At 37.4% G+C, this 19,845-nt stretch overlaps 1 protein-coding gene across 5 annotated transcripts in view; it reads right to left on the reverse strand.

Annotated features, from left to right (window-relative positions):
* The window catches only part of MXI1 (MAX interactor 1, dimerization protein), an 86,934-nt gene extending 67,323 nt beyond the window's left edge, over window positions 1–19,611 (reverse strand). Inside the window, exons 1-3 of one of the 5 annotated variants that reach the window (XM_032225515.1) lie at window positions 8,122–8,249; window positions 7,612–7,754; window positions 6,847–6,979 (exon numbers count right to left, since the gene is read on the reverse strand). In XM_032225515.1, coding sequence (XP_032081406.1) covers window positions 6,847–6,979; window positions 7,612–7,684 — 206 coding nt within the window. In that variant the 5' untranslated portion in view covers window positions 7,685–7,754; window positions 8,122–8,249. Of the gene's footprint in view, window positions 1–6,846; window positions 6,980–7,139; window positions 7,253–7,611; window positions 7,755–8,121; window positions 8,250–18,224 lie in introns of those variants that run through there. The other 4 variants (XM_032225516.1, XM_032225514.1, XM_032225513.1 and 1 more) reach the window with 4 other exon arrangements.
* Window positions 19,612–19,845: the final 234 nt, after the last annotated feature.

Here is a 19,845-nt window from a genome sequence, read left to right on the forward strand (position 1 = left end):
ACATTGAACTCCAAAGAACAAAGATTAAGAAACACTCATCACCACAAATGTATTTCTTAGTTGGGCTGGATTTTTAAACACTTCATGATTATTAAGAACAACAACAACATCTGGACCAACACTTGACAAAATCATCATGAATTGCAAAAGCTAGTTTAACTTGGAAACGCTTACATTCTATGACAATACCTAACAGCATCTGCGTATCCTAGGTTCTTGAGGACTCAGTAGGTGGATAAAAATATCAACTCCAGTCTAAACATCTGGCTGACTGTTCAACAAACCATAATAATATATTAAATCTTTATGCCAGGTATCGCTAGACTCTTTGCAACAAAAGGAAATAGAACTTTTGAACCTACTATACCACCAAAATTTCCATTAATTTCTATTTCAGATATGCAAGTAACTCTTTTCAGAGGAAGGAAATGTATTTGAGTTAAGTTCTACTCACTACCATTCCATGCCTAATTTTCGGCCATTGATTCTTTTGCTTCAATGGTGTATTTTTAATTTACAAAATATACTTCACTGCGTAGTTCTTACCAAGAATCAAAGATCAGGCTGATGGCAGGGCTTGTCTTTATAACAACATCATAAATAAAATCCTTTTCCTCCCTTCCTTTCTTCATTATTAGTTTAAGAAATTAATGGAAAGAGGAATGTACCCAGTTATTAGCCACTTGTACTATGTTATTTTCAATGAAATTCATTTAATTATTTATTTACAGCAACCAGAGACTGCCCCAATCTAACCAATTCTGGACAGCAAAGATGAACAAACAAGGACAGATTGTCTCAACATAAAAACAGTCTAATGAACAGGCATATTACATAGTAATAGTAACAAATATGTGCCCTTATGCATATCATAGCGTGTTGAAACAAAACCTGAATGAAAGGTTTCTCCACTTCTGGGGAGAAAGTACCAAGAAATTTAAGTAATCTTTTGTTTTAAGGTTTTCTTGGCTATTTGGCAGGCCCTTATGAAATTTGTTGTTCAAAACATCTGAAAAGACTCGGGTTGATTACTCTTAAGGCAGATTAACTGGAGCAAGAAGTATTAATTTGTTTGCAGGTTTTTTTACAATAAAGATAAAAATCTTCCTTTATATCAATACTTATTTTTAATGCAAAATTCCATACCTTGCTCATAGAAAATATCAAGAAGATATCCAGAAGAAAGTACATTTCATGAAACAATGCCTACACCTGACATTTTGGCCTAGTGCTATTTATTAAACTTGATAACAAGTACCCATTTTATATGCCTGGAAACAAATGGAATTTACAAATACCAGACATAGAAATCTTCACTATGAGCAACAACAAAACAATTAATACACCAATTTTTTGATATTATTTGGAAAATTAGAATAAAGAAAGTAGAATAGTCTCAGTGGCAGATTATATTTGTCAGTGTAATATTTCTCCTTTGTGCTGATAGAACTTGTTTTTGAAATTATGTAGCCACACTTATTCCTCAGCAAGCTTTGTCATGCATATTCATACTAGTCTTTGCATAATCTGATATGCATATATAGTATTGTCTCTGGTATAATCTTGGGTGCAGTCCTATTCTGAGTCTGTCTTCTATAGTAATTTATTCTCTTAATGTCTCTCTTAATATGTTGCCTGTTGGATCTACATTACATCTACTTTTCTAGCATTCTAATTTTATATAAGCCTACTTATAATTATCTTTTTCTGATTTCAATAGATCTTACATCCAGGTAAGGAATGAAATCAGTCAACAGGACTCAGATACTATACTTTAAAATATTACATCTGCTTAAGTACATTTAACACAATAAGTATCATTTCTACCTCTGTCCTTTTAAAAATATTTGCTGGGCTGGCAAAAGGTGTCACTGCCTTGCTGGGTAATAAAGGAGCAGTTATCCCATTACCAAATTACATTTAACCCCCAAAGCAATCTGGAATTCAAAGCTGATGTTTACATTGAAACCCAGGGCATTTAATTTTCTTAGATTTCTGGGCATATCTGGATTTTGATGAAATGGGAAAGACTAGAGCACAAAATGGTGGTGTGGTGTGTGTGTGTGTGCGCGCGCACACACACACATCCCTCATGTACAAATGCCTCCCTCATATTCAAAATTGCTCTAATTTCAGTAATGGCAATCAAACACAGCAGTTTTGAACCTTTTTTTCAGGCAGAAGACAGACAGACACACACAAACACACACACACCTCATGTACAAATGCCTCCGTCATACTCAAAATTGCTCTATTTTCAGTAATGGCAATCAAACACAGCAGTTTTGAACCCTTTTTTCAGGCAGAAGGAAGAGCCATAAGCATGTATCCCCACCACCACAAAGAAGAGAAAATCACTCCAATTTTTGGTGCCATTAGCAGCAAAAACAGAGTAATTTTGACCCCCTTTGCTGGAAGGAAAGGAGTAATGAAAGAACTTGCCTTTCTCTCCCCCTGCTAAGAGGTAGGAAACCTTTTTTGTTATTAATGGCTCTTTGCCTTCTTTGTTTCTAACTACTCCTATATCACCAGCAGCTCTTCCTTTTCTGCTTCTGTTTCCTCTTCCATAGACCAACTACCTCTACCTCTCACAGACCAACTAAAGGAGTAACTAATCCTTTCATTACTAAAGGATCTACTTATTGGCCCATCATTTAGAGGGATATCAGAGAGGGAGCTGTGTTTGAAATTATCACTAGTCTAAGAAATTCCCTTCCAGGAGAAATGTAGTTAGTTAAAACTAGACTTATTTTAATACATGCTTATTTATTGTCTTTGGTTTTTAATTGAATAGATTATATGGTCTTATTTTTATTAGTTTGTTTTTAAATATTATACATTTTAAGATATAGTTATAATTTCTGAATTACAATTTTATATTGTAGTTTGCTCTAAAACTATGATTTTGAAAGGTAAATAAGAAATGCATAAATAAACTATTAAAAACTATTTTGTTTAAAAAAAGTTTTAAACACAAACTTTAAGCTGCTTTGAATATTAGAAACAGTCACAGTAAGAATTAAGACATATGCACGTGCATATCCCACCCCCACACAGAAACCTCTTCTATTCTTCTTTCCCATTCTTGAAAACCATCCATGGACTCAACCACTAGAAATTATTGGTAAAAATAAAAATAAAACACATTTAGAACATGATTGGTCAAAATTATTACCTCAAATATTATAACGCTACATAGATTTAGCACTACTGAGATGTTTGGGTGGAATTTTACAACCATCCCAGATTTGCAGAAAGCAATTCACTCTGAGTTGCATGCTTCCATTTTTTGTATATAAGATGTGCATGAGGTTGTACCTCCTGTTTCTACTAATAGCTGTCAGTGTTCTTATCCTCAATTTGTTGTGTCCTTTTCTGAACCCAGTTAGATTGTTGGATTACACAACAGCCCATTTAAATTTCATTAACCCTGATTATACATTGGAAAAAGCATCAGTTTGCATATATGTGGAGTTTTGCTTTGTTTTTATTTCCTGCAATGCAACAATTCTTTAGCTATGGAAGAAGTCCTGAGATTGCAATTTACCAGTCTTTACTCCCATATAAATCCAATTGAAGCAATTAAAAATTGAGCAAGAAAATGAGATTATGGTGCTTTATACTATGAGGTTAAAAAGATCTTGTACGCCCCTTGCCTATTTTACATCACTTCAAAAATCGGTTCCTATGTATACTGTGTTCAGTTTTAATATCAGAGACTAGCTAGTGGAAACTGCTTGAAGTGATTTAGGATAAAAAAGGTTAAAATAAGAAAAGTAAGAAAATTTCAAATGCCCTCAGCAATGTGCAAATTATGACGGAGGGAGAGGATTTCTGAGGAAAAAAAAATCTCTTCTCAACTCATTAAGTCATAGTAAGTCAGAGTCAAACAGCAAAAGAACAACTAAAACAACTACAGCTATTAATTCCAAAACTACAAATAGTAGTTGTAGTTGTAGTTGTCTTCCCTGTCAAAAAACCATGATTCAACAGAAATGATAAAATGTATTCTTGTCTTATTTACATTAAGTTCTGGATTTTCCTTGGTTCTGTTTTGTGGTATTTTAACAGGTTTATCACCACTATTTTAGTTGTTGATGCTTTTGATTATTTGATTGTTTGATTCTATTTACTATAATAGTATATTATTACATGTAACTAAAAGCTGCTGCTGTTAAGGGATAAATATTTTTTTAAATGAAATAAAAAATAAATATGGGTCAGTGCCACTAGTCCCAGAATTCAACTTTTATCGCTGGAATCCATTCGTTTTATTTTAAATTTAGTCAAATATTAACACAATTGTATATCAAATTCTTTGAAGTATATATTTTTCAAACCAAATTGTACTGACCACATATTTGCCTCACCAATAAACCAGCAGACCAGACAGTGGAAAAATATATTGAAAGAACAGACTTCTATGTGTCATTATGAATGGCAGGAACACACAGCCTATTATAAATGAGCTCTGTAAAGGTTTATTTCCTGCTAAGATACCAACCAAAGTTATCCCAACGCTAGCAATTCTACCCAGTTACCTGAAATATTTTTTCCTAGATGATTGTTATAAGAATGGTATTTTTTTAGAACAGAGCCCCGGTTTTTCTTTTGTTTGCCCTATATATGCTTCCTTGCCTCTTGCTTTTAAAGCACTTAAATATCAGAACTGTTACATATGTAATACCGATCTTCATAAACTCCCATGTGAGACTTTTTGGCTAAAGAATGAATACTATTCATATAGATTAATGTATACAAAATAAATAATGTAGCAGTTATACTACCCTATTAATAGTAGTATTCATTTAAACCTTCACTCAGCCTAGACTGATGCACTAGTTTTAACTTTGGCTATAAAAAGATCAGGAAGTTCTGATGGAAGTAACCCATGCTAGTATGACCACATGGAATGACTACGCAGTGTACTCTAGATGCGGTGGCTTTTGAAGCCAACTCAGAAATTAACAGCAGAATGCAGTAAGCAAACTAGTGGCAAATGAGATTCACTACTACAACATAACACCAACTTTTGATGGCTACACTGGTTACCAATAGACTTCCAAATGCTACTTTTTACCTGTAAAACCTTTTACAGAATGGCTCTGAGTTATATCACGGTTCATCTTTTCCCAAATGATCAGCCTGTTATGTCAGGGACTCCTTAAACTCCTGCAAGGGAGGTACAAAGATTGTGGAGCAGAAAGATGACTTTCTCTATAATAGTCCTAATGATTTTAAAACAATGTAGCTCCAGGGCTATGCTTGGTCCTCCCTCATTACCTCTCACAAGGCAGAAAGTTTGACGACTGGTGACTTGGCTGTCATTATTATTGTTATATGCCTTTACACATTTCTATAAGTACCTTGGGATCACATTGTATTGTGTCAAGCTCTTTGATATATGTTTTAATGATAATTTGCTTTTGCACACTACCCTGAGTCTGGTGATTTAGCCAGTATAAAAATGTTTTAATTAATAAATAAAAATCAATTCCATTGATGGCTTTATGGGTGGCACTTCAAATTTTGCTTCTTCTATCGTCATTTGTTTATTTACAATACTTGTTTATTGTTAAAAAAGTCACTGTAAGATATGCACACAAAAAAGGAAAAGAGTAAAAACAAGGGAACTCTTTACTTTGCACATTCTTACATTTTCCCCTACCCATATTATTAAGGGGGGAAATTCATTGGGGTCCTTTTTCTTTGATTAACAACACCTAAGGCAGAATACCTATCTGTGGAAGTATTGTAGTCCTCAACTTACAACCACGATGGAGCCCAAAATTTCTGTTGTTAAGTAAGACATTTTTTAAGTGAGCCTTGCCCCATTTTATGACCTTTCTTGTCATTGTTGTTAGGTGAATCCCTGCACAGAACATGGTTGTTAAGTGAACCTGGCTTCCACACTGATTTTGCTTATCAAAAGGTTGCTTAAAAGGCTTATATATCGCCAACAGAGAGCACTAGAAAGATTATATCTTTGGAAAATATTGTTGCTATAATCAAGTAAGTGAGCCTTTGGCATAAAACAGTCTGCAAATCTACAAAATATATTTATCCCCTGGAACACAGCTCTATTATATTGTAATTGTTTTGCTCACGCTTTCCATCAATTGGTTTGTTAGCCCGATATTATTACGTACATAGAACATGCCACACGAGGGTCAGAAAAGCAGGGTCTATTATCAGACTAATACACTATTCAATGTGAGGTTTCATAATCCATCAGATTATAGATTACGTTTTACCAAAAATGAAAAAGTCTGCACAAAAACAATACATTATAAAACAACATCTTCAAATGGTTTTCAAGCAAATATGACTTAATCTAAAACTCTGTCTGTTTTTGCTCTCTAAATGAAAATATTTAAACTAGAGACTTAACATATATACCTGGGCAGAGGGGTGTGGAATCCCTATATCTCCACTGAATACAGTGGGATATATTTCAGAATAAAAATGCAAAGGATTTCCCCCTAGATTAATATTAGTCTCTCTGGAGTAAAATCAGCTATTTGGGAAAGCTTTCAATGATGATGCAAGTTACATAAAATGAGCGTGGGGAACCTGCAGGAACAAGGCATTACGTACTCAGCTAACAAGCTGGTTCTGCAAGATTTAAAGAGGCAGCTGACACAATACCACATTGGTCAATTCTTCTATTAAAAACCACAAACTTGCAGATCATCAAGGGCTGGGGAAGGCAAGATTATGAGGAAAGGGGAACTCCAGCAAAAGTGCCAAATAAAATATAATCTATTCTCCCTGATAGATGCATGAAATATTTGTGCCTATATATTGTAAGAATCTCCCCTTTTCAAGTCCTTTTCAGACTGTTACCTGTTTGTGGTGCCTGTGCTGTTGCCTCCGCTGCTATGCTTTCTTGACCGGCTCAGTCTCTGCAGTGGCTTTGGGTCCTGCAGCCCAAGACTTGTCATGGAAGGGAAGGCTGAGGCATACCCATGTTCACACTCTGCATAAATTATGATCAAATGGAAACAAAAGGAACAGTGAGTAAGAAGCAGTATTTTCCAAAGACACCACTAGCCGAGCCCTGAATGACTTCTCAGGCAGCACTCTCAGCTTTAAACAAATGTTAGAATACTCAGACATAAAAACCACAGGCAATGCACCTGTTCAGATAAGGCTGATTAGCAGAGTCCAAATCCCTTTGAGTCAGTCCTGGTGACTGCATGCAGTTTTCTCTCTTTTTCAGAAGTGGTTTCCCATTGCCTTCTTCCTAAGGCTGAGAAAGAGTGAACGGCCCAATGTCAGCAAACTGATTTCATTGCCTAAGACAGCACTAGATGTTACACTCTCCCACTTTGTATATACTAGTGATATTAATCACTATCCCAAACTGGTTCTGCAGTGTATGTTCCAAGAGAACTTTAATGTCTGTATCAAAACTTCTTGATCAAATAAAGAGCACATTAAGTCATTCTGACACTCTCTCACAATTCTCCATCTATTACACGTGAATCACTTTAACCCCACTTTTTCCCCTCTGCCCAAGCAACTGCTTCTTTCAAAACAAATTAAGTTGGACTTATTTCCAGGAGGATGGGCCACCTCAATTCCTGCCCCTTCCTCAAAAGGTGTTACCTCGGTCTCTGCGATCCAGGTATTCGGCGGCCTCCAAAAGGCGCTGGATGTTGATCATCTCTACCCGCTCCATAGCCCTTGAGATGGGTGAGACCTTTCCCCGAACAATTGTAAAGGAGGACTTTGCTGCCTTGCCCCTGGCACTATGGGTGAAATAGACCTTAGTTCTCTGATTTTCCCAAGAGAGAAAAAGAATAAAGTAGGAAACGAGTAACTTGGAGAAAGGGTGCCTCCTGTCCTGCTTCTACGAAGTTAATCAGTGAGGCGTAAAAAAGAACTGAACAACTACTGCAGCAGTTGCCCTGACTCATGGCCACATTCTACTTCAGAAAGACCTCTTTCCTTTACCTTTAGGCAATAACAGAGACCCTTCCCACAACTCCTAGTCCCGACCGTCTCCCCCTTTGGTCTTGGCTATTCGTCTTGTTCTCCTTTAAATCTTTAGCACTGCGCCCGACCCAGCTTCATACCCTTTTCTCAGTGCCCCAAACATTTAATCTGTCCTCTAACCTCTTCTTAATCTACTCCTGCATTCTGCCCCCGATTGCCCCTTCCTTCGTGGCCCCACACTTTTCGCCTCCTCTATCTCGATGCATCCATCGTGCAAACCCTCTCCCCCAAAGATCTATCGCTTTCTCCGCCTTCTGCAGCAGATACTGTACGTCCCTGCCTCTTTCAGAGTTTGTTTACCTCCGTTTAGAAATCATGGAGGGGGAGGGGACGCACATGAGACTTTCAGCCCCAATGACATTTGGGAAATGTAGTTCTCAGCTTTCTCTCTCTGCAAGTGCGGCGCGTGTGCACGTTTGCATTATGGGAAGCTTCGTTTTTCCGCGTTACGCATGTTGCTCCGACCGAAAAAAGCGTATACAGCCCTCCCCTTGGTATGGTTATGGGCACGGAGATAAGATGGTGAAATCCCTTCCTTGTTTACAGAAAATAGCGGCCATGAAGGTTGGTCTAGTAATAAACAGAATTCCAGGATTAATGGACAGCTTGTCTTGCGCCTTCCCCTCTAAATAATCAGTTTGGGCATTTGTTAAGCTTCAAACCGTTAATTGCATAAACTACTGGGAAAGAAGTTCCACTGATATCGATGGGTTGCTCCATTTACGCAGTTTAAGTCGTCAAGTCACAAAGGTATCATAGCAATAATAGTAAGAATAAATTCATCAATTAAACAATCTATTCTATATGCCTGTTTTGCTTTACTTATGCAATTATTTCAAGAAACTTCTAAAATATAATTTATAATCAAATCACCTTTTAAAAATTAAAGTAAGTCTACAACTGAAAAGATATTTGCTTGAAGCTTAAATTCCATCAAATGTAATTTAAAGTACGTATTGGATATTAATTTTAATGTGAAATAACAGTTACTTCAAATCAAATGTTTGTTACGGTTACAGACAGCAAAAATAATCATTTCTGTTTTAGAGTCCTATGTGATTCATCCTACGGAATGACCCCTCTGTCTAAAATATTCCCTTTTCTCAAAAAATCCTTGAGTAATGTACTGGAGCGAACAGCTCCTCTTATGTGATTAGTATAATTATAAACCTAACAAAATAGTAGCAAACTTCAGTTTTCAGGAAAAACAGTAGTTTCTGATCTTAAAAACAAATAATATACGAATATCCTTCAAATCACTAATAGAATCATACTTTAAACTAGCGAAAAAAAATAGAATCCACAAAAAAACATAAATGTATCTCCCTGTATAGAGAAACTGAATTTTAATTGAAACACAGAGAAATATAAAAAGTTGGAAGATGATGATATGCAATCTGGTCAGAATGAAAAGCTGAATTGAGCAGTTATAAGATTTTTATAATTGAGTACAGAAAGTATTTTGCAGACACCAGATAAACAGAGTCCCCTGTGTTCAGTTTTATTCTTTAGCAAGAAAACTGTGCATCTTACATTGTTTCAACAAGAATAATTGTAAAGCAACATAATTTTTATTCCTGAAATAAATAAGTATACACACATCCATATTAAGCACATATGAAAATAACCCAGAAGCACTTCAGACTTGCAGATGTGCAACCTAGCAGGTCCTTTCTATGAGAGCAGTCTGATTGTTTTCAGATTTCCATAGGAGCCTTAAAAAAGGAGTTACTGATTAAAGCAAGCCATTCATTAAAATTAATCCTTTAAAACGTGGTCCTTTTTAGGTTTGTCTCAAAGCTAGAAAAAACCTGGAGTACTTTAGAGGTAATATGTAGCATTTGCCTGAGATCCAGAGCACTTCTTACTAATAATTTTCAAAATTTATATATAAGAGTGTTTACTGGCCGAATGCAACACTCAGCTCCATCCAGTTGTCCCAACTACCCCAAATTAAGGAATTACAGGGTCGTAAACAGAGAGTTACACGTAAGAGGGTTAGTGGCTAAAGTACTAGGCTAGAAACCACAAAGTCATGACTTCCAATCCTGCATTAAGCATGAAGTCAGCTGGGTAACTTGGTCAAGTCACTCCATCTCAGCCCATGGAAAAGGGCAATGGTAACCACTTCCAAAAATGTAGCGTGCACTTGTAAGTCACCAGAAGTGAAGACTACTCCAAGGTACATTCAGATCTATTTCCACAATAATCTTTAAGACAGAATCCTAAGTAAACAAAATGTGATTATTTTTACACAATATTAGTAAATTTGAACATTAACTTTGTGATGTTCAATAATGCTTGTTCTAGATGGGGCTGTTACATAATCATTCAGCCTTATTCACTGATTTGTAAAAAGGATTCTGAGGCATACTCAATCTGTCTTTTCCCATCAACTTCTCCATTGTTTTTCTTTCCAAAGTGCAGTACTGTATTTAGTTTTTTTTAAGCTACATGGTAGCTTTTGATTGATAGTACTAGAAGCTCTGTCTGGAAGCACCTTATGCATCAAGTCAATAGAAGCCAAATTAAGTCATATTACTTAGTGGTTTAAAGATTTTTGCATAGGCAAGTTTCATCATGATGTGGTAGATCATTTGGCTCTAGGATTTCATAGGAATATATAAAGGAATATTCTTTATAAACTATAAAAGGTTTGTGAAATAGAATACTCTAATTACTCTAAAATAGTTCTTATTGCAGTTTATTGTTATCATACTTCTAAAATTCATTAGACCACATGATATATCTCTTAATTAATTTTCATGAATAATTCTTATTTAATGTAGTCACAGATGTCTTAATAATTTTTTTTTGCCTGCCTGCACTTCAGTATCTCATATTATAAGAATAAATATTCCCATAGGAATTTCATGCAAAAGATATGGGTTCAAATTACATGGATCTACCCTGATAGGCAGCATATGATAGGTGTTGGTTGGAGAGAAAAAGAATTGTAGTATGATAGAGCTAGAAGGTTATTGATCCGGGGAAGGTCATTCTACAGGAAATATCACTTTATTAGAGCTCACAATTAGCAATGACAACGTAATACCCAACCCCAAAAACCTCACTACTACTCAGTTCCAACAATTCTGGGAAACTATATTCAGTGATTATATTCAGTCTGATATAACAATAATATATGGTAGTAAGTCAATAGGTTTATTTATATTGAAATCCTATCCATGTCAATTTAATAGTAAAGCTAACTGAGTGAGAGAGATTACTGGGACTATCAAATCTGGACTGCAAACAGCTATCACAACTCCTAGATGGCAGCGAAGAGGACAGAAAACTCTTTAGTGTCATCTAGTGTTATCCAAACTTGCTACTTCACAATCCTCTTGTTAGCCTACATTATTTCCCTTATTTATATAACTGTAGCTTGTGATGTTTCATAGCTTTTCAGAGAAAGCAGATCCAAAGTCTGGGAAGAAATTTTGGGAAAATTCTTTAAGGGATCTTCCAAAAATACTGTTAGTGGCAGTACAAAGAGCATTAACTCTACAGATATACTTACAAATTAGCATGAATAAACCACGTTTCACTTCCAAATTCAGCAATAATTACGGATCAAACATTTTAACTAATATTTTCCCTCTGGTTACTTCATCCACATTTTTGTTCCTCAGTATATCCAACATTATTACTTTGCAGACTATTAGGATTATAGAGGAAGAAAATGAAACATAAAATATAAATTTGAAAATCATTATAATGTACTTGCTGAAAATGATACCACAGATAGAACCATGTATGAATCAACTATTTTTATTTCCTAAAGCATACTGTTTTATTCTTCAAAATATTCAAAGAATGGATCACACCCTTGCAAGCATCACATTTATTCCATACAGATGCAATTCAAGAATAACATACGATTTCCAGTAGCTTAATAATTTTGCTCCTATCAGCTCTGTCTCCTAAATAACTAAGTAAATAAAGAAACAAAATAATTACTATTACCATCCAGTTACTTTGCTTTTAGGCTACAGTAAAACAACTCTTTTACAAAAACTGCAAGATTTTAACCTATGAATTAAGAAAAGGTGATTGTGAAGAAAGAACTTAAACTACAATCTTCTATTTTATTTCAACAATATCAAAGCATATATAAGCAATAAAGTACATTAACTAAATGTTAATTCAAGTTTCCTTCCTAATTATCCAGGTGCTAAAATTCAAAGGTTTACAAGCAAGAGCATCTCTTTTATTCTGAATAATTGTTATTATTGTCTGTGTAAATAATAAGTTCACTATACATCAGTGGCATATGAAAAAAGCAAGCAAGGTTACCCTTCATGGCTAGCACTGTAATTGAAGCCACAAATTATTTTGCTATACCTTCTGGACAATCTCTTCATTAGTAAAATGCTTCTACTTGAAGATAAACAATGGCATTCTTTGTACAAACCTCTAAGCTGTATAAAAATTGCTAGTGGCCTAGAAAGAATTTGATGGTTGCAAAGTGAGTAACATTAAAACAGCCCTGTTTTCCTGAAAAAGTTGAGTCCATGTGATATGATCATAAAAATAAAAGTCATAAAACTCATAATAGATTTGATGTCAATTTCCAAGAAACTGGGAGGGAAGGTAAACACCATCAAAATGGTGGCAGTCTGGACTGAACAACTGAATCATCTCCTCTTTTTCATATATTCACTAGATAGATACAGGTAAAAAAAGGGTGGAGCTTGGATCATTTGGCAATGGCTGCCATGTTAACCTTTCTGCACATCCCTGACAATAGCTGAGTACTCTTCATAAACAACCCTTTGCAATTCTTTCCTCAGGGCCATTTCACCGGTCATGCTTTCAAAGAGAAGGATGTTAAAACTTTATATTCATGTGGCAGATTTCTACATGAAGTGAATATGGCTATGCAACATTTCATGTTCTAAGACCAAAAAAAAGTTTCGCAGCGTGCAGGAATTCTCACAGAGAACCCCACAGAAAAATCAGTATGTTTCCCCCAGGATTTTGAGACTATCTCCTACCACTGCAGCTTCAGTCAGACAGCTGTAGCATAATCCTGGGGAAGGATTTGAAAGAACTGAAGACAAATTGCTTTGTGCATACCTACCCACTCTGAACATACTGTCTTAAATTCAAAAGCATTACACAACCATATTGATAAAGAAGTGTTTATATGCAGTTTTTCTCATTTTAAGCATTTGTTAAAAGGATGGTTAATTTCAGTTGTTTGGGGTTTTGCTCATTTGTAGTTATTAATGGAGAGCTTTTCCATAGCAGAAATTTAATGTGGATTTGCTGTTTCATTCCTTCTGTTTTGTGGGGGATTCATTTTCTATTTTCACCTAATTATTACTTTGTTTTTTTCTTATTTCTTTTTATCAGACTTCAAAAAGAACAACTTTTAAAGATAAGTCATTCGATTTCACAGCTACAGATGCCTTCAGCTACAAAGTGAGATTTTGACAATGATCTAAAAAAATCAACAGTTTAATATTTATTACAAAACTTGTGTTACCTTATCATGCCAATTTGAAAAATCAATATTTAAGCAGAACTCAAATACTTTTCATTTATATATTTTAATGGTTGAGCCCAGTAACATTTATAAAATCACGTGTTTTAAAGCTTTGATATTTTACAACTCACTGCAATTGCAGGACTGGAGTACAAAATTTAACAGTAATGCATTATGCTGTTTCATTACACACATGCATACTTTAATATATAAAATACTTGTAATGAATTATCAGTATACATCAGAAAAATGCAGTATTGTCAATGGTATGGAAAGCCAATTGCAGTATTAATGTTAATAATAAGGCTAGGCAATTTTAGGTATGTAGTGTAATAATATAAAGTTTATGAAGTCATTTTCTATATTATTTGCAATCAGTCTTTCCCAATCTGCTGCCCTCCAGAGCAAGTGGAAATTCAACTCCTAGAAATCACCTCTCTTAATCAACTGTGGATGTCCCAAAATTTGAAGTGTAACCCTGGTGCATCACGTACACAGTTGCAGTAGCTTGTGTCACATACTTAAAAATCATTGTTAAAATCATGTTATTCTCTTTATAACCTCCCAAATGAACAACTAAAAGCTTTTATAACTAGCTTTAGGCATATTGATCAATGTTGTCTGGAGAAAATAATTATTCTTGCATAGATCCTATGTAACAAAACATTTTTTTACATGAGTAAATTATTCCGAAATGAATCCAGAGGCATTTTTCCTGATATTTACTGTAGCCAGTACAGCTTTTTTTCTTTGCTGAATATAGCAATATCTTTCACCTTTCCTTTTGGATATACAAACATAAGTCTTACACTAAAACTGAAGCTATACTAAATAGTACCATGCTGCAAATAACATTGCTTCATTTAAAATACACAAGAAAAAAGTGTTGGCCTACAATGTGAAATACAACTTTAATCAGCACAAATATTAAACCAATTGTCAAATGGATTTATGAAGCTGTGATTATGCCTGTAATTGTTACATTTTGGGTTTATAAGCATTGGGTGCTTGAAAGCAAGTAGCAGAATAATAGTTATTGATATTGCTATTTTTTCCCTCTTGCCCATTTGCACATAATTTTGCTCAACTTTCTAGTACAATTAAAGGTTTTGTTCTTCACAGAGATGTAATACCCAACGAACAACTTGCATGCCAGGTAATCCAATTTACACTAAAGCAAAGAATAAGCAACATAAAAGAATTGCAAAACTCCAGGTTGATCCTGCGTTCGTTTGGTATAGAAAAAAAAAACAATACTAAATGGGCAACTGGTAAAGAAGAGGCAACAGCAAGTTAGCCTGTCCTTTCCATACCAGCAGATACAATAATGGCCTGGACTCATAAGCCTTTGACATTGCACTAAATTAAAAGCAAAGTGTGCTGTAAGACTGCAAACATCCTGGAAACTTAGAGAGCCATATTCGTTTCTGATAGTTTTAACTTGAAGGATATAAATCCTGCTTAAGGAAAAGTAAATACAGAAGTGAAAATAACACCCCACGCCTTTCAAACAAATAACTTACATTCCTTAACAAAGCACAAATGTCTCGCCCTCTATATGCATAAACACATATTGGGGACAAATATTTTAGGAACAACTTCGCCGATACATGCGAAATAAAAGACGTTTAATCCCTTGTTTTGCAATCTTGTACGAATCTGCCACTGCCCGTATCGCTGCCCAAGCAAGAAAGGGTCGGAATTCATGGCACCCGTTTAGGCCCTTATTGTTATTGTGAATCTTCAACTTGGAAACGCTGTGAGCGCAAAGCAGAGCGCTGGCGCTTTAAACCTGAAACTATGACATCATCTGGCCACAACTCCCAACAAGGACACACCGCTCCATTCCAGACTCCTCCCATTGATCTTCAGGCTCAGCAACGCGTGACATCATAGGGATAAGAGAGCGCCTCATTGGCGCAATGGCTTGAAATAACCACGCCCTCGGATTAGAGTAGAACCAATGGAAAGAGAGGAGTTTGTCTCCATGTGGAAACCATGTGGTTCTAAGAAGAAGGAGGAGCCGAGACTGATTATACTGTAAGCTAGCCAGGCGGATCGGAGTGCACCCGAGGCAGCGCCGTTTGTTTTTGCCTCGGTGAAACTTTAAGAAGGATGTGGGGGTTGGGATTTCGAGAGGCTGTTAAATGTGCATGGCTTGTTTACGTTTTTTTTAAAGACATGCCCTGGCCGCTCCCACGGAGGGAAAAAAAAGTTTTACGGAAAATTCAAACGCGTGGGTTGCCCTGAAACCTAAGTCACTGCAACTCTGAAACGCAGATGTGGAGCAACACCAATCAGCCTTCCGATTTATAAAATGTGCAAAATCTCCGCGAGTCTCGTTCCGCGATTGGGAGGGGGGACGCGGACATAGAAATACACACATTGGCAGCCCGACGGAGTTGTTTTTTCCACCGAGATGTTGATTGCTGAAACCAAGCCGAGGCCGCCACCTCGCTCCCGTTTTATTCCAACAACCTGGAGAGCATCCAAAAACTTATAGATCCGAGATGACGTTGGTGTTCATCAGGATCTCGGGTTTCTAAAGCATAGAAATATTTCTGGAGGGGACACGGTGAATTCAGATCAATGAGGTGGTCGTGGAGGAGACCCGGGTCTTGTAATATTCCGATTAAAAAAAAACATTTTAACACCTGAAGTTACAAAAACCGCACATTCTTGGAAACATTTATGACTGAGTTCACTTCGCCGCCGCCCCGCAACCCCTGTTCAAATTATATATGAAGGGGTGGGGGGCGAGTTTCCTATCGAAAGTAGGCAAGGACCTGCGCTGTAGTTTTTTGTGGCTTTTGACTTGGCTTCAAGGGGGGGTTGGCGGCTGTTTGTTTTTCCTCTCTTTCTCTTTGTTTTCTGCAGCAGCAAAAACGGGGCAGCTTGTGGCGAAGTAAGAAAAAAGGGAAAACGCCTAAAGACCCGATTGAGCTCTCTTTGGTGGGGGTGGGGGAAGAGGGATGCTTTTGTGCACGTCTGGCTTCGGGGAGCCGGGAAAACAACGGAGGCCAAGCTTGACCTAGTTCTATCTGCACCATCTCCGGTTCTGAGGAAACGAGATGGCCGGTATAAACTGATTATAGTCCCACTTTGGCCGAGTGGCAGCTAGAGGACTACTCGGCGCCGCCTCCTTTCGCTTGGCTACCTGGCTAGTTCTCTCTTTGCCTACGTGACTTCTCAAGAGCGGGGGGGGGGGCGGGTGGGGGGGAGGACGGATACCTCCATTAACTTGGCAGCCGGTCTCTTCCTTGAGCGATTGCGTTGCGCGAAGCCAAAAGGCCCTTGCACCTCAATCCTAAAAAATAAAAAAAAGTCAGGGTGCCGCGGCAAGAACCGGATTGACCAGAAAGCCCAAAGGGCGCTGTTTAAAAATAATAATACTTCCATTGATGACAGGCGAGCGTTGCAAAACTGGAAGGGGGGGGGGGAGGCTTTGTGAAGTCTTCACACCGACTACCCAGTCCTCCCGGAAACAATGGCCACATCTCCACTTATTCATGAAAAAGATGGGGAAGAGCAAGGGGGGGGGGGGAGAAAGAAAGGAAGAGGGCGGTCAACAAAAGGCTAAGCTACTTGAACTGCAATGGAAATTTACACTACGGAGAGGATGAGGGGGGGTACCCATATTTGTCCGGCGATTTGTAAAGCAAAGGATCGCGCGGGAGGGGAGGGTTGAGGTTGACACATACAAATAATAAACTCAAAGCCAAAGGAGAGTTAGATTCTCCCCCTTCCCCCCCCCCTCCTTCCCACTGCAGGGGTTGACGCGATGCAACGCTTTCTTTATTTTTCTTCCTCCTGACCTTCGCTGTTGCTAAACTACTAGATGAAACGCCAGCCCTGCTGGTTAAAAATTGTTCCTGGCTTGTTTATTGTTCTATCCAGGAGGCTGCTCAAAAGACGCTGCAAACGAGCGTTTCTGTATGGATTATTCTTTTTCGCTGACAGCAACATTAGCAAGGAGGGGGAGGGGTGTTGGGGAAATCCTTTTCCACAAGAAGGGGTATGCGTGTGTGTTTGGGTGTGTGTGCGTATTTTTATTTCCCCTTTTGTTCTTTTCACAGAATACTCGGCGAGGTTTTCTTTAAGGAGGAGAACCACGATCTCTTGTGTTTGCAGGGAGGGGGGAGGAGAAGGAAGCGAGAGTTGAAAATGATAAACAAGCCTTTTTTTCCCTCTTGCCATTACGTCTAAAAACCCTGAAAGTGTTTTCTGTTTTCTGTTTGTCTACCCAGAGGATCATAAAGTTTGCTTTGCGTGGTCTCCCCTCCCCCATCTCCTAGTTTGGTCAGTTTTCGATACCCCCCCACCCCCGCTTTTGACACATTAAGAGCCTTTTATGGGGACATGACACTTCACAAACACACATATCCATAAATCGAAATGTACTTCTAACATGACAGCGTTGCTCTGGATCACTTTGTAACTAAAGTGGTGGTGGTTATGTTTTGTTTTGCTTTTAAGAAAACTGAACAAAAACAAACTAAGAATATTTTCTAATGAAATCCCTTGGCAGGCACATAAATTCCACTGGACCTAGAACAGGGTTAAAAGATTGAAAGAGTCTCATCTGCAGGTTCAGCTCTATAGACTGTCTTGTTGCATCTTCATAAACATTTGTTTTTGTTTTGTGTTGTTGTACATGCCTAGTTTTTAATACATGTTTGCGTGTAAAGAAGCAGCAGAAGGAGCCAATGAAAATCAAAACTCCACTTACTTTTGTTTTCTTTCTCGATTTGCTCCAGGTAGCTGGCTGCTTCCAGCAAAATCTGCACATTCTGTAGGAAAGTGTTGATCTTCTCCATGGAGTCCTCACTGCTGGTGTTGAAAATGTCACTGAACGGGCACCTGGACGTATTATCTATCACTGGCAGTTGCTGCTGCCCTAGAACAGCTTTCCCAGCATCACCTTCACATCTGAGTTCTTTCCTTGGCCTGCCACGTTTCCCCATTGCTTCTGCAAATGGAAACTTTGAAATGTTTAAAGCCTTTTTGGCCGACTTTCCTCCTCTTGTTGCAGTTTGTGTGTATGTGTGTGAATGTCTAAGAGAGATTGAATGAATCAAGAGACCTCTTGATTCAAAGACTCCGCGCAGGTCCTAATGCTAGCATTTTTCTGTATACATTTTTTTTAAAGTGGCAATGGAAGAGTCTGGTTTACTTACAGTACAATAGTCAGGGTAGAGTATACTGTACGTCACTTTCAACACCACAAGAAACAAGGGAAGCAGAGGCAAGCTCAATTGGATGAAACCCATAAAATTACAGTTGAGCATTATGCATTCATAAATATAGAATCTCGGAAATATAGAACCTCAGACATATAGAATCATGTGAAAAAAGCCAAATGGCTCCTTATGCAAAGGAGGTTACAGCTTGCTTCAAAATCAGTCAATGGGGTAAATAGGAGAAGAATAATAGATAAGAAAAAAAATACTGTAATTGCCCATATATCTTGCTGACAATTGAGAAAATCCAAGAAAAAAAAGAAAAGAAAAAAACTGAAAAATGAACAAGTTAAACTACAATAAAAAATTGCCCACATTTTTGAATGAACAATCACTTAAACTCCATGTGCATTGTTTAAAAAAGATAAACACCATATTTAAAATCCTATTTGTATCTGGCTTAGGTGTTATGACTATTGTTGTGAATGTCACCTGCCATCAGCACCTTATTCTGGACAGTAAAGCCACATCCTCATGAGGAAGAAAGTGTCTACTGTCAAACAGAATGGACAGTTCCTGAAATGAAGCATGGCTCAGGATCACATACTATGCAGAGGCATAGTCGTCATCCACCACCTCTCTCTGCTGGAGACAGAAAAGGGAAGATCACAGCTACTGATTGGTTGGGAATCTCCAAAATCCTGGAAAACTCAATGAAAAGAAATATTGTTTGTGAAATATTCTTTCGGAAAATGGCTTTTTCTCTAGAAATAAGAAAGCCCTTTAGTCTGGAATCACATTAAAAGGCTTCCTCCCCCACGTTTCCTTATTAGGCCAGAGAAAAAAAAATCTTTTGCTAAAAATTTAAGCCTAGGGAAAGAGATTTGCATCTGATAGATATGAACTTCATTTTGAGACCATTCGTTTATGAGAGAGCCGAGGTGGCGCAGTGGTTAAATACAGCACTGCAGGCTACTTCAGCTGACTGCAGTTCGGCTGTTCAAATCTCACCGGCTCAGGGTTGACTCAGCCTTCCATCCTTCCGAGGTGGGTAAAATGAGGACCCGGATTGTTGTTGGGGGCAATATGCTGACTCTGTAAACTGCTTAGAAAGCCCTATGAAGCGGTATATAAGTCTAACTGCTATTGCTATGGGCAGAAAAAGAAAAA

Source organism: Thamnophis elegans, chromosome 10 (genome assembly GCF_009769535.1).
Source record: "Thamnophis elegans isolate rThaEle1 chromosome 10, rThaEle1.pri, whole genome shotgun sequence".
In the NCBI taxonomy this organism is placed as follows: domain Eukaryota; kingdom Metazoa; phylum Chordata; class Lepidosauria; order Squamata; family Colubridae; genus Thamnophis; species Thamnophis elegans.